This window comes from Silene latifolia, chromosome X (genome assembly GCF_048544455.1).
Source record: "Silene latifolia isolate original U9 population chromosome X, ASM4854445v1, whole genome shotgun sequence".
NCBI lineage: Eukaryota > Viridiplantae > Streptophyta > Magnoliopsida > Caryophyllales > Caryophyllaceae > Silene > Silene latifolia.
This window is the reverse complement of record NC_133537.1, coordinates 323,295,094-323,310,021: the sequence shown is the minus strand read 5'-3', so window position 1 is coordinate 323,310,021 and position 14,928 is coordinate 323,295,094. Positions and strand designations below refer to the sequence as shown.

The following is a 14,928-nucleotide window of genomic DNA, read 5'->3' as shown; positions in this document are numbered from 1 at the left end:
GTCTGATAATTGGGTTTTTTCACACCCACTTACAAGCACTATGATTGATGATGATAGTAACCGTGACCCTAATCTTTTGGTTAAATATTTCATAACCTCAGACAAACAATGGGATGTTTGTAAATTATCCAGTTTAGTGAATAACGATATAGTTAATCAGATTACTAACATTCCACTACCACATAATGATATTCCGATACCCTCATTTGGGGGTCATTCCGTAGACGGAACTTTCTCTACCAAGACAAAGAACTTGGTTAGCGCAAGGTTTGTTCGATCAAGCTCTTGACAAATGTGAATTTCAGTGGGTTTGAAAATTGAATATTCCTCCAAAATTGAAATTTTTTCTTTGGAAAGCCTGTGTTGACGGTCTCCCAACGAAAAGTAGACTTCTTAAGAGTCATATTAATGTCCCATCTCATTGTGTTTTGTGCAACAATCCTACTGAAAGCAAAAATCATTTCTTTTACGAATGTCCCTTGATTGGATCTGTCATCCAAGACCAGAACATTATTAGTTTCAATGAGTTTGTGTCAAAATATGATAATTTTACAAGTCAAAGTTTTTTAAGGAAACTTAAATTTCTCAAAGATTTAATTTCAAAAGATGATTTCACTAAGATTATTTTTATTTGGTTGAATGCATGGTTTCAAAGAAATGACATTATCTTTAATAATGTTAACTTAAGTATAAGCAAACTTATTACTTTATGTAATAATAGCATTAAGACCTGGAATGTGACGAGATTTAAGGATCTCAACAACCCCGAGATAGAAGAGTCGGCTAGAAACAATTATAGTAAGGAAGAAATTTGGTGGGAAAAACCTAGAAACGGCTTCCTAAAGCTAAATTTTGACGGATCAAGAATAGAAGGTAGTAAAGCTGCCTTAGGATATTCAATAAGAGATCACAATGGTAAAGTCGTTTTGTTAGGATAAAAAAAGTGCGGTTCCAACAGTATTCTTGTTGCGGAAGCTCTCGCTTTAAAAGAAGGTATTTTAGCAGCTAAATATTTAGGAATCTCAAAGTTAATTGTGGAGGGTGATAATCTATGTGTGATTAACTATATTAGAGGTACCCGACAAATTCCTTGGGAAATTTCTAGTATTATTAAGAATGTGAAATTAGACCTTCATTTTTTCGATGAAGTGATAATTAAACATTGCTTTCGTGAAGCCAACAAGGTTACTGACTTCATTGCTTCTATTGGACATTCATGTCCAACTCTTTCAAGGTGGTTTGATAGCTGGTGGCTTCAACTTAACTCCCTCATTCGAAAGGATGAGATAGGTTGGTCCTACCCTAGAGGATCAACCTAGTTTTCTTACCTTATCAAAAAAAAAAAAAAAAATGGAAAAAAGTATATGAAAGAGTAAAATTCGTCCATGAATGAGCACCTATGAGATTTAAACCTCCTCAAGAGCAATCTTGTGGAATATTTGACCTGTGTTAGACCTTCAAGACTTCGAGTCTATCGCTCTTGCCTCTCGGAAGACTTACCTGGTATACGTGAATTGCAAGCTATTACGTATACCCGATAGTTTACTTAGTACAAACCAAATGTAACGGTTGCGATTCCTCCTCAAAAAAAAAAAAAAAAAAGGAGAAGCAAAGTGACCAATGACCATTACACTAATGGACTGAAAACCCCCACTCAAGTCCTGATTCTTAAGAACAGCCCATAAATAATCTAAGCAGTTATAAAACCCTACTATTAAATCTCAATTCAAATACAATTTGTGGGAAATTGTAGGGTTTTTGCTTCACAACTCTCCACAGTAAGCATCTCTCTTTGTCAAATTGTAGATCGATAATTCTGCAAATTAATGTATATACCCATTTTAATTCGCATATTGAATTGTTCATAAATTCATTATATCTTTGACTTTTATGATTTTTATGTTTTTCATCCGTTTTCTTGTGCTCTGATCAGCTAATTTTTTACTTGTTTTTAGTATTTTTTAATTTTTTTGTTTATACATTTACATAATTTTAACTTTGAAGGTTAAAGTTGTGCTATAATGATGATATTGTTTCACTTTGTGAATAATGTGATAGTAATTTCTGCTGTTTTGCATTGTCATATGGCGCAATGAATGTAGTTGTAAAAGTCGATTGTATTTAGTTGAGATGTTAATGTAATTGCAATTGTTCTAGTTTCGGCGCAGTAGTATAGTAGCACCAAGTCATTTATGAGACCGTGTCAATTGATTTTACCTTAGATAGCTATTGATCGCTATTGTTCAATAGCTATCTATCGTTGTTTGAAATATGTGACGGAAATTTCACACAATGATAACTATTGATCGCTATTGAGGGAGTATTATTGTAGCACTAAGCCTTGTGCTAGACCGTGTTATAGTAGCACTAGGACTGTACGAGACTATGTCGATGTTAAATCAGCCAAAATACTTAGTAATGTTTCCCATTTTTTTTTTTTTTTATGTTTGTATACTTTTGTGAGGAGTATTTAAATGAAACGTGAAGAATCGATTGAATGGGAGGAGATATGAATAGTTAAGTTGGTTTAAATATGAGACTGTGAGTTATACTTTTGGTCATATAAATGTATTGTTGAACACTTGAATTATGTAATGCTTTGCAAAAGGCTGATTTCTGATTACATTAAATACCTATAGAACGCTAGTTTCATTGGTTGCTTTGATTCAAAGTGGGGTTATTTGGGGAGTAATAGCTAGCTATTGGTTAATGTTTATTTGTTTCCGTGCAGGAAATGGCACCAAAACAGCCGAATACAGGTCTTTTTGTGGGTTTGAACAAGGGTCATATTGTCACTAAGAAGGAATTGGCTCCTCGCCCATCTGATCGCAAAGGGGTATGTATGTATGTATGTATGTATGCTCATCAGAGCGTTTCTAAGTTAAAAAATGCAAATTATCTTTCTAAAATATACTTTCGAATGTGGTACTTCGTATTAACATGATGCAAACTAAATTATAGGAATACTTCTAGAATAAGCTTAGGAGTTCAGAAGTTAGATGTCATCTCATTTATCTTCTCATTTGCTTTTTTGTTCACCCAAAATAATTGGTCCATTTCTACATCAGTAAAATTAAAATACTTATGGTAACTAAATTGCCACTGTTTTCTCTTTTCATCAGAAAAAAACAAAGAGGGTGGATTTTGTGAGAGGTGTGATAAGGGAGGTTGCTGGTTTTGCCCCATATGAGAAGAGAATAACAGAGTTATTGAAAGTTGGGAAAGACAAACGTGCATTGAAGGTAGCTAAGAGAAAGTTGGGCACCCACAAGAGGGCAAAGAGGAAGCGTGAAGAGATGTCCAATGTTCTGCGCAAGATGAGGGCTGCTGGAGGAGCCGACAAGAAGAAATGAGCCTTGCAGTTGCTTATGTTCTAGGCCTTCTGCAATATCCCCTAGGAAGTATTTCAGATTAGTTTAAGTTGGACTTGGTGTATCACTTCAGATTTTTGTTTTCCGCCATTTGAAATGTCGACAACTCTTTTGGTCTCTGCTGTAGTAATTGACGATAGCTTGTCGTGTTGGTATTCCTAAAGAAAATATTGTTGCGTTACACTTTGTCTCGCTCTTGTTCACTCGTTTTTCCTTGATTTTTTTTTATTGAAAGACAGGTTTAAAATTGTTGACTAGTTGTGCTGGTCTTTGGTTGTATACTCTGTGTCCTTGCGAGACGGTGTTGTGCTGAAAGACTCGAGATAAATAGAGCTCATATGATAGAGTTGGAGTTTCGAGCTCCATTCCACTTTGTTTTAGTGAATGATCCAGACTCCACACATTTCTTGTAAGAGACTTTTAGGCCAAGGCACTATTAGCCTATCATGGTTTGTAAACCGAGTTACGAGTAGACTTTTAGGCCAAGGCGCTATCAGCCTATCATGGTTTGTAAACCGAGTTATGAGTAGCCTTGGAATACCAGAGGATCTTGATTTGCATTGAAAGTATCACAACTAGTTTCTGCGAGAGAATGGGCTTTTCATCATATGCACTCAGATACCTATACTTTACTGAAGTGCACGTTCGGGATCAAGGGAGTTCAGGCTTAAAACAGTGTTGCATTTCAATACATTTGTGTTATTCCGTCCCAAGTATCACAGCTTCCCAGTATTATTACATAATGCAGATTACATTCCCTGAAAACTAGTCCGATCGCTTATTAAGAGTAATACTCTGCATGTACATTTTTCAATGTGGGAGGGTAAACTCTACTGCACTAAAATTAATTCACAAGAACTAAACAGCGTTATATAAATCTCCAAGTAGAGCTGTTCAAAAATTGTTTGGGCCACCAGCCAAAGCTCATAAAAAGAACTTATATTAGAGACGGAAGGAGCCTAAGTCTTGAACCTCTGAGTAAATTTATCAACACCACCTCGGCAATCATCAGCAACCCGCTTCGCACCTTCTTTCACAGTCACACTAACACCAACTGCTCGTTCCTGTAGGCCTTGTACAGATTCTGCGGTTTTTGCAAAGGCGGCATCTTTAAATTCTACAGTCCTCTTGCCAATGTTCGAGATCCACTCCCTGATGGCTGATATTAGCTCCTGAATTTTACTGATAACATTGTTTATTATCTCCTTTGACTTTCCTGTTACTTGACCAGCCATAAGCTTGAGCCTGTCAGTCAAAGTGTCGGCCCTATCGACTGTTTCTTCTATTGCAAGCTTCTTCCCTACGTTGCTCCATGTAACATCAGCAACGGCTTCCTCACGAAGGTCCTCGTTGACAACCACTTTAATGCCCTGTCTCTCCCAACGATCTCGGGCTTCTTCTAGCACTTTCGCATGCTCTTGAACTCTTCTGGCTTCATCCTCTGCCCATGCTCTGAAATATAATTTCATATTATCAAGCAGAAGTACAATGGCCACGACATAGGGGGAGAATTAGACGAAACAGATAAAATGAGAAACAGGTAAGGATGCTGTCGGCAGAGATGGATCTAGAAAGATTCTAAATGGGTTCCATGTAATAATGTGGAAATTAAAATCTACAATACCTTTACATTGTTTTTCATATATGTGTTATTGTTTTCATGTCCAATGGAGACAGACAGACTATTCTTTGATTCTTGATCATGATAGCATAAACCAAAATTACTCACTAAATTGCTTCTGCTTCATTTTACAGTGAATTACCAGTCATTCAATGTCACTTTAACGCAATCGCACGGGCATCTTGAAACAGCCTTTTTATGTTCTCAACACAGAAGGCTGTACATTCGAGTTTCCGATTCCCCTTTAACTGCCATATGCAGGAGCTCTTGAGGCACTAGGGAAATATTGCCTCTGTAGTCTATATCTGCTTTTATATTTATAAAAAATCCCTTTTCGGTCATGCAGACGCCATGGTTAAATACTGTTAGGTATTTACATCCGCCACTGGTCGCACCAGCTGGTTTACATACAAATCTTAATATCCTATGTGACAGAAATAGGAAAAAATCTCGAATACTTACCGAGCCATGGAAAGAGCCTTTCGCTCAACCTCGAGTTCATATTGTAGCCGAACAATTGCTTGGTTCTCTTCTTCAGTCTCTTTCCTGAGCTTTTCAACCATATCCTTCTCATACGATATCTTAACCTTGTTGCTCATAAGGCCCTCCAACTGCTCTTCCATCTCATGCCTCAATTTGGAGAGTACTTCCATTTCTGATTCTACAGCAACCCGTTGTTTCATTAAGGCACTATTTTCTTCTTCTCTCTCTGCTCTAAGCCTTTCCACTTCTTGCATGGCCTCTTCCGCCATTTTTTGTACAGCGTTTATTTTTTCTCTTTCCATTATAAGTTCCTTCTCGAAGTTTGCATTGATGTCCTTTTCAACTTCAGCTACCAATGCAATATGAGCAGAAACCGCTTTGTCCGCTACGGATTCAGCTTCGATACGAGCAAGTTCTTCACTAACTATTTCTGCTGACTCCCCAGTTGCAAGAGCAATTGCTGCTTGGCCCTTGGTGACAGGCTTGTCTGGCTGAAAAAGTCGTGTGTAGCCTACGAGTCAATGGTAACAATCCACAAAATGTCAGGTAGTCGGGTTTAGAAAGAAACAATTAGTCTCGTGAAAGTCTATCATTTAATTATTAACATAACTAGTGCAGAACCCGTGCTAATGTATGGTACTTTAGATTGTGATGTATACAGATTTTAGTAGTTAAAGAAACAATACTTATTGTTTTAGACGGTTTTACACTGTGAGACGTTCCAATGTGTAAGAAGACAACTTGCTTAGTAGCATTAAAAATATATTTTTTTTAATAAAAATGGTCTATCTTGTGAGTTGTGTATGAGACCGTCTTACCCTATAATTTGGGTTAAAAAAATGTGTACCCTATAATTTGTGTAAAAGAAAATTGTATATAATTGCAATTTGTCATATACAACTTTTACATATAAGACCTTACAAAAAAAACAATTTTTATTTATAACACCTTACAAAAAAACTAATTTTGTCATTATGTCTCACATGTTTTAATTTAGTATTGGAAGATTCAAAAGATGATATAACCATATATGAGCTTAATTTCTACAGAATATTTTTATAGAATAGTCAATTAATGAAGGTTCATTGCCTTGCTAAAGAATTTGAGCGGGAAAATCCTTTAGTTGACTTATTCTTTTAGTTTAAGGGGATGTAAGACTAACCCATATAACTAAAATGCCTACCCATATTCCGAGTAAACAACAAACAAAGGACCTAAAGTATCCTAAAACATAGCGATAAGGACCCAAAGTATCAAACACTAGCTTTAAGGACCTGAAAACAACCTTCCGTTAACTTGCCGTTACTCCGTTAGACAAGGCTGTGAGAGTGTGAGCCACCACAATTAAGAAGACACTTTGACAAAAAGCAATAATAAATCAAAACATAGGGTACAGCAATTAAGTCAAAACAAGATCAAAGAATATGTTTAAGTGATTATAGGATAAACGAAATTATATCTTATGAGGCTAATTTCAGCTAGTTTCATTGAAAAAATCTAATTTTTATTTGAGGCGTCTTAAAACAAATTTTATCAATAAAACTTGTAAATTGTTTATCAAAACAGAAGGCTTCGTTCCCGCGCTCGTGGCTGCACAACGTGTTAAACGCCCCTGATTCTCATTTTTCTTTCATTCTATATTTCTCCCATTTCTTTAATCATTTAGTCTACCTTAAAACGAATATATCCGTCTTAACAGTTAAACGAGTCAAATATTATGCCATTTGAACATACAAGACAGAGTTTTTTTTTGTATGTTCTGGTCTTAAATAAAAATTTGTGTTCTTTAATATTTCGAACAAATCATTCTAAGACTTTAAATTGCGAATTTACTTTGCTTTTGAAAATCAAAGGAAAGAGTAAATAGTACTCCCTCCTATTCTCCATTTTGTTCCCCTTTGTTGTGGGCACAAGATTTTAGGAGGGGAATAAAGTATGAATTGTGTGAGTTGGGTGGGGTTTGGTGATAGGAGAGATGAATGAATAAATAGGAATTAAATAAGGAATTGTGAGTTGGGTGTGGTTTGGTGATAGGAGAGAGGAATGAATAAATAAGAATTAAATAAGGAATTGTGAGTTGAGTGGGGTTTGGTGATAGAAGAGAGGAATGAATAAAATCAGAGTAAAAGTTTTCCAAAAAAGGAAAGGGGAAGAAAACCTGAATAATCCGTTTAAGGAAATAGGGAAGAAAATGGTGAATAGGAGGGAGTATATGTTTTTGTATTGTTTTTATTTCCATACGTATTATTGATCATAAAGATGATGTAAAAAATAACAGGAAAAAATGAACGAGGTCTTCAGTAAGCAGAAGTGAGATGAAGAGAGAAGAGACACGAGTATTATTGTAGTAATGAATGAGCAATAATACGGTTTTATCATACGTAAACATACGATATAGTTACGGTTTTAATTATATAAATTTATGTATATTTAGTAAAATTCCCGTATATTCGGTACGAATTTCATCAAGACCGTATCGACAATATTTAAAAATGGATAAGGATACCAACCCTAAGTATAGAAGTAGAACCATGTAGTCATGTACTAGTAGTATTATTATTGATTATTTGGAACTGCTTCATTTTTTTTTAATTAGGGTTAAGGTGATAACATTCTCAAAATAAAATGTTTCATTTATAAAAAATACGCCAAGACGGAATATGTGACATTTCCGAAACGAACGAAGTAGTAAACTTAAACCAATATTCCCTAATATAAACTCAAATAAACATAAAGATCAACTAATAAGAAGAGATACAAAAGGAACACAAATGACAAATACTAACCATGCAAACAAACCAAGTGTTAGCAACCTCAGTTACATTTGACGGAATAAGAATTTGAGGTCCTTAAAGCTTTATCTTAATACTTTGGGTCCTTATAGCTACTTTTCTCTAAAGTTTGGGTCCTTATAGTTAGTTTACTTAACTCCCCATATTCCCATTAATCCATTAAAAACTTAAATACAGGGAATAACTACACTAATATATAGGCCAAGTGTCACGATTATCATATCATAAGAGTGTCTTTCATGAGAATATGTAAGGAAAAAATTTTATGAGAAGCCTTTCATTATAAAGACTCACCAAAGGCAGAGGCCACAATTCCTTGATCTTTTGCAGATATGTCAGCCACAAGTGCAGGAAAAGCATTTGGGTCAATTCTATCAATGTCGATGAAACCAGAAAGCTGATGCAATTCCTATAGATGAATGAATATGAAATGAGTTTTTGATTTAAATCATATGCATCTCGGAGTCGTTAGTAAAATATAGAATATCCACTATTATGTAAACCTTCTTGTCAGCTTCTGGTAGCTGTCTCTTTTCTAGGGCCATTTTCCAGGTAACAAGGTCCTGACGAGATAGAGGACTGCGTGGGAAAATAAAGAAGTTCGAAACATAAGAGTCAATAATAGCATAGACAACAACAGATTTCCGCAGCATACATTATGGCAAAAATAAACATGTTATTCCCGAAAGAGTGTTTACAAAAACAGAAACGGCAGGATTGCAGGAGGATGGGCATGGGTTCATACAATGCCGATATTAAGCTTCTCACTTTGCCAAGTTATTTATAGTCTCGTCTTAAACAGTTTTGACATTTTAAGGAGGCTGTTTCCAAAGGTTACCGAAAAGAGGAGGGAGTAGAAAATGTTACTGCAAGTTGAAGTAATGACATAAAGGTAAAAATAATCGGTGGATGGGTAAAAAAGCATAATCAGTAATCGACTTCCAAAGAAGCATTCTTTGTAGTACCAAATGAAAAAGAATCACCTATCAGGATGGAAATAGAAGGAACCTATATCTTCATCTAGAGAAGAAAGCATATCACGTCTTGAGAGCTTACTAGAGATAAGACCAGCTTCCGCCAGACCTGGAACATTAAAACTATTAGTGAGTACACAAGATAACACACAACCTGCTCAATCATTACACCTCCTAGTAAGTCACGGTAGTTTTCTACATACCTTGAATGGATGTGAAATCAGGATCCTCTGGTGTAATATCATCAAATGCAAGTTCAGTAACATTCTCTATGTACATGGCAGGATACACCTTCAAGATGAGATTTCTGAAGCGAAGAAATAACATGACTTAGCAGTTAAAATAAGAAAACCGAGAGAAGATACAAAGAAACTTGAGATATTTGGTACATACCGTGAAAGAGCACTACTAGAAGAAACTAGCCAACGTGCATACTCTCGGCGAGTACAGAGGTCACTTGCCTGAACATCACTCTCAACCACCTAAAATGGGCATGCAAAGTCATAAGAGTAGACAAAATTACCGTACTCCATAACGAAAATATTGTTACTCGTATTTATATAAAAAGGTGTGGGAAGAAAGCATAACCACCTTAGTAGACAAACAAACAAGAACATTTAAACTCCTATCCAGGTAAAACTTATTCTCTCCATATTTGCCATTGAGCCCCACTTTTTAAATTTCTTATTTCCCCTCACGATATTGGGAAATGAGGCGAAATGCAAAAGATGGACGGAATACAACTTAGCATACTAAATGGGCCAATGACGGAAATATGGAATCATATAGGAGAAAATGTCACAAATAGACAAATAAGTGATAATACATCTCATCTATTCCAGTGGCTAACGTGAAAACTAAACGCATCAATCGACAATCATAGAAACAGGTAATTCTGATTGTATGGTGTAAAACTCTAACTGAAGAATATATTCAACTAGCATAATGCAACAGAAAAATGGTGCCTCCAAGCAAACTGCATGACAAGATCCAAGTTGGAAGGCGACATCATAAAAATAAAAGCGTGTGCTCTAAAGACGATCTACGTCTCAAGGAAATGACAAAACTGTTGTCTTTAGAGAAGTCAGAGAAAGTTGCGATTTCTCAGCGAGATAAACCTATAGCAACAACAAAAGGCAACAATTTATACATATAAATCAACCAAAGGTTAATAAAAGATGATCAACTAACAATGGCTTGATCTGGCGTTTTCATACAAGCATTATTGGCAGATTCACAAACAGTTTAGTATTTTCAGTTTCATCAATACTTTTTTAAAACAGCATAAATATCAAGATGAACACAAAGCAATATTGGTCAATGCCAGGCATTAGCTGAGAACAGCATACTGCAATAATTCATCACGACATATGAATATATGATACAAAAGTTGCTCCATGGCAAACATGCAAGATTCATACCTTCAAAACTTGCAATGCAGCCAACGCTTGTGCTTGGCTTTGATCAGTGACCGCAGGGACTAAAACCTTTCCAGGAGGTACCTGAAGTGCTGCAGAAAGTAGTGATGGTGCAGGAATCCCACGAGAGGTAAAGGTATCCTGTAGAGATTGTGATTCATTGACAGTCTCGTTACCAATAACCTCGCCTCCACCATCCTGATTATCAACAGAGGTTTGGGGTACAAAAGCAACTGTTTCAGAGACATGATTCTCACCGGAATCAGCAAATACTAATGGTTCAGAAACTAAGGTATTTTCAACCGGTAGAAGTTCCTCTACAGGAGTTGAATCAACCTTTGTGGCATTAGAACTATCAAAATCATCAGCTTCGGCGTGTAAAGTAGTACTTGAGGACAATTCAACGGTTCCTTGCTCTTCATTTGTTCTAAGGGATTTAAAATCAGTCACATCTGGACCAATATCCAGGTTTTCTACAGTGTTACTCTCATAAGATACATCAGGCAAAGGAGATTCAGGTGGGTTCGAGACTGTATTCAAATTGTTTAAATCAGATTGCATTTGTTCTCCAATAGAAGCATCATCACTGACTAATGTGGATTTTTCAAGGCCAGCTGACTCAAACTCATTGGTTTCCAGATTGGTATCACCTTCGTCTTGGGCGTTATACTTCACATCAATTGTACTCTCTTCTTTCGAGAGAACCTCTTCCCCTGAAGTCACCAATTGTTCTTGCTGTTCTGTTAATGGCTCCATAGTTTGTCTCGGCCCTGAAAATATCAGCAGCGCCAGCACTCAGCAGTCATATAGGTCAGCATCAAGATCATCTCGAAGGCCTTAGTTCTAAAAGGCACCAGGCACACTGAGGCAATGAGCACCCGTGTCAATGAGACGTACGGCGCAAGGGGACGGTGCATGCATCATGCACATGAAGTTCATTGTTTTTGCAAACAAATAGGTATTTCCAAAAATCATTGAGCAACAACACTCATTTTTGGGATTTTGAGGAGCCCAGGTAAATAAGTTAAAGATAGGGATAACGGGACAGGGGGGACCAGAGAAAGAAAAAAAAAATTAATAAGTAGCAGGGCTCGCTCTCTGCACTTGATGTAAAAGGATCACCTAAAGCGTGCCATTTTGGCTAGTGCCTCAGTGTGCATTGCGCCTCAAAGGCGCATTATTAAAACGAAGTTCGAGGCAGTTTAGAAGGCATGTTCTATTTTTTTTTTTCCATTTTAGGTGCTGAGGAGACAGCAATGGAAAAGACTTCAAAAGTTTAAGTTCCTAACTTCCTACCAACAAACAAGCTGGGACACAAATATACACTAAATGAATACTACTCACTTGAACTGCTTCTCTTGCCAATTGATAAAGCCGCAGCGGTAATGCTAGCAACAAGAAAAACGCTGGCTAGCCCAACTCCCACGATTCCTGAAATCCAACTATTTCAAAATCATTGCCAACATCAAAAGAACTTACATATACATAGCACAAAACTGCCATTATGAGTTCAGCACTACTTTAGCATCTCCTATTGATAGTCAATTAGATTTTTCTTTTGTTGATCGAAATCTCATACATCGGTAGTTCAAGGTCTATAGAAAATAACACAACAAAGTAATCAAGCATTTGAAAGCGAATTCCAAACAATTAGCATGCCAACAACAACTTAATACATGGACACTATGTTACATTCTGAAATCCACATAAACCACTATCAAAGACTTCCCTAAAATTCCCAAAAACATACAAACGCAAGAAAATTAAGGTCCATGTTTCAACTCATCATATTTAACCAAAACTCGTATAATTTTGCCTCAGAGCCATACCACATTAGTGGCTTAGCTCTTTGTGCTTCCCGCAGGCTTTTTTCATAGTCAGAGAGAGAGAGAGAGAGAGAGGAAGAGGATGTGATAGCACGCTCGACCATAGGGAGAGGGGTTAGAAGGAAGAGTCAGCATCTATAACAACACAATACACTAATATAAATACACAATCAGAACCACCACTACAGTATCTCAAGGGCTCTCGCAAATTGCAGGGTAGGGGGTTGGGTGTAAGCAGCCTTAGCCTAATGCTATCACAAAAAGACCGTTTCCAAATGACCCAAAATGAAAATTGCATCGAGAACTGCATTGAATTTACTGCTGCATCACAATAAAAAGAAGCGCAACCAGTTTAAATCACCGTAACGTATAATTCAAGCACTTCATTAAAACCCACAATCAAAATGAAAATTGCATCCAGAATTGCATTGAATTACTACTACTTCACAATAAAAAGAAGCGGAGCCAGTTTAAATCACCACACATAGGAATATTATTCAAGCACTTCATTAAAAACCCCACAATCAATAATCAATAGAATCTTAAATCTTTATAACAAATTTAACCTCCAATCCCTTGTTTCTTCTGAGAATCACCAGAATCACCAAACCAATCAGCATCAACATTACCCAAATTAACCCATGAACTATCATTTTTACTATCTCCAACACCATTTTTATCTTTATCTTCTTGATTGCTACTCTTAACCTCATCCTGAGAAAGACAATGAACAGATAATCTCTTACATCGCCGACACCGGTCATCAAAACTCAAAGTTCGAGCTCTAAGCAACAACAATGGCGATTTCTTATACTTAAAATTGAACTGAAGCTGATATGACCATGTTGTTTTTGTTCCTGATGTTGTTAGTAAACTCATCCTTCAAACCCAAAACTAAAAACTACCCAATTCACAGAACAAAAAACCCAGAAATACCCAGAAATTAGAATTGAAAGAACTGTTCAAAGATTGTTCCTTTATTAATTTTTAATTGGGTTGTTTAAATGGGTGAGAATATGAGGGTGGTTTGAAGAGGAGAAAATGGTGATGCGATTAAATTATTCGAAGGTGTTAAGAAGTGAGTGGGTATGTTAGATTGTTATCGGAATAAATTTGGCTGTTTTTTTTTTTTTTCACTCTGTTGCTCTACTCTGCCATTCTACCAACTTTTGGGGATTTTTGGGATTTTTTGGGTTTTATCTTCTCAATTTTGTCAGCTAATATTGGTGTTTCATTTGTCACCATAATTATTCACCGATCTCTTGAGAATGTGAGATCTTTTTTTAGTAAGTCTCCTCTTAACGGTACTAATGTCATATCCGTCTTAAGATAAAAACGCGTTAAATATGCTTTCATTTGTTAGTCTCTAGGCATATTCTTATTTGTCTCACATACCATATTTGACATGTTTTAAGTTTAAAACGAATATATTAACATCTTAAACAATAATTTATATCTTTTTGGAGGTTTAATTTTGTAATTAGTCAATGATTTTAAAGAAGTACATTATCGTATATACAAAGATATACTTAATTGCTTAGATATAGTTTTCTCGTGTTCAAGGGAAATTGTCAATCATACTGAGTAAAATTTTGACAGACTTGCTAATTTATGTGAGTCGAAATGCTGGTTGGTAAAATAGTACTGCGTATTGATAATAATTTATAAAAAGTAGATATTACTATGTATACGAGTGAATATTTCAATATCGAATGTTTATATCCCCCTACCAGTCTACCACTAAGAGAATAAAAATTCTCTTAGTTTTCCCTCCAAAATGCATTTATCTAACTAAGGAAACAAGTAAAACTTTCTTTCATTAAACTATTATCTTTTCATTAAAATATAATCTTATAATTAACTATAATATTTTGCTTAAATTCAAAATTATAACTTTGTTCAATAAAATAAAATAAAATTGGTGTTAAACAATAAAATATAACGGAAAATTCACGTGGTACCCTCGAATTTTGCCATTTTGTACGTGGTACCCAACTTTTTAAGATTGTGCACATAATATCCTTGATATTTGTTTTTCAAGCACAACACGCCCTTTTTATCGTTCTTAAAATTTTCAATTGAGCATAAATCATAAACCAAAAATCGGAATTGACTATTTTTTTTTTCAAATTGATCATCTCTTCGAGATCTATAAATTGATAAAACGAAAATGGACATTCGGAAGTTTAACATCGAAAATATGGTTGATTTGAGATTTCCGTTTAAAAAAACCCCATAAAATATCGGTAGATAATTTTTTTTTCTCAAATCGTAGATTATGACGAGATAATCATTTTAGGAAAAAAAATTGACCGATTCTCAATTCCGACTTTAGTTATGCGCAATTGATTTTTTTTCTAGCGACAAAAAAGGCATGTTGTGCATGAAAATCAAACATAGAGGGTATCATGTACACAAACTTAAAAAGTTGGGTACCACGTGC

General features: G+C 35.7%; 2 protein-coding genes across 3 annotated transcripts; one reads left to right on the top strand and one right to left on the bottom strand.

Annotated features, from left to right (window-relative positions):
• Positions 1 to 1,639: 1,639 nt before the first annotated feature.
• Positions 1,640 to 3,552, top strand: LOC141618106 (large ribosomal subunit protein eL36x-like). 2 transcript variants are annotated; one of them, XM_074435218.1, is made up of 3 exons: positions 1,640 to 1,778; positions 2,732 to 2,836; positions 3,123 to 3,552. In XM_074435218.1, the coding sequence occupies exons 2-3, from the start codon at positions 2,735 to 2,737 to the stop codon at positions 3,351 to 3,353; spliced, it is 333 nt and encodes a 110-aa protein (XP_074291319.1). In that variant the 5' UTR covers positions 1,640 to 1,778; positions 2,732 to 2,734; the 3' UTR covers positions 3,354 to 3,552. The 2 variants fall into 2 exon arrangements, with proteins under 2 accessions (XP_074291319.1, XP_074291320.1); XM_074435219.1 differs by having other exon boundaries at positions 1,726 to 1,828.
• A 479-nt stretch (positions 3,553 to 4,031) lies between these two features.
• LOC141618105 (uncharacterized) lies at positions 4,032 to 13,718 on the bottom strand. Its single transcript, XM_074435217.1, has 10 exons — positions 13,052 to 13,718; positions 12,004 to 12,090; positions 10,663 to 11,429; positions 9,635 to 9,723; positions 9,445 to 9,548; positions 9,251 to 9,350; positions 8,771 to 8,846; positions 8,562 to 8,676; positions 5,455 to 5,986; positions 4,032 to 4,823 (listed from the first exon to the last, which is right to left on the bottom strand). The coding sequence occupies exons 1-10, from the start codon at positions 13,362 to 13,364 to the stop codon at positions 4,331 to 4,333; spliced, it is 2,676 nt and encodes an 891-aa protein (XP_074291318.1). The 5' UTR covers positions 13,365 to 13,718; the 3' UTR covers positions 4,032 to 4,330.
• Positions 13,719 to 14,928: the final 1,210 nt, after the last annotated feature.

Excerpts from the sequence above, each read along its gene's own strand:
- LOC141618106 (XM_074435218.1), top strand. The coding sequence starts at position 2,735 with ATGGCACCAAAACAGCCGAATACAGGTCTTTTTGTGGGTTTGAACAAG. Across the intron at positions 2,837-3,122 it reads GCCCATCTGATCGCAAAGGG|AAAAAAACAAAGAGGGTGGA; the intron begins GTATGTATGTAT and ends TCTTTTCATCAG.
- LOC141618105 (XM_074435217.1), bottom strand. The coding sequence starts at position 13,364 with ATGAGTTTACTAACAACATCAGGAACAAAAACAACATGGTCATATCAG. Across the intron at positions 8,677-8,770 it reads TACCAGAAGCTGACAAGAAG|GAATTGCATCAGCTTTCTGG; the intron begins GTTTACATAATA and ends ATTCATCTATAG. Across the intron at positions 4,824-5,454 it reads AAGGCTCTTTCCATGGCTCG|AGCATGGGCAGAGGATGAAG; the intron begins GTAAGTATTCGA and ends ATTATATTTCAG.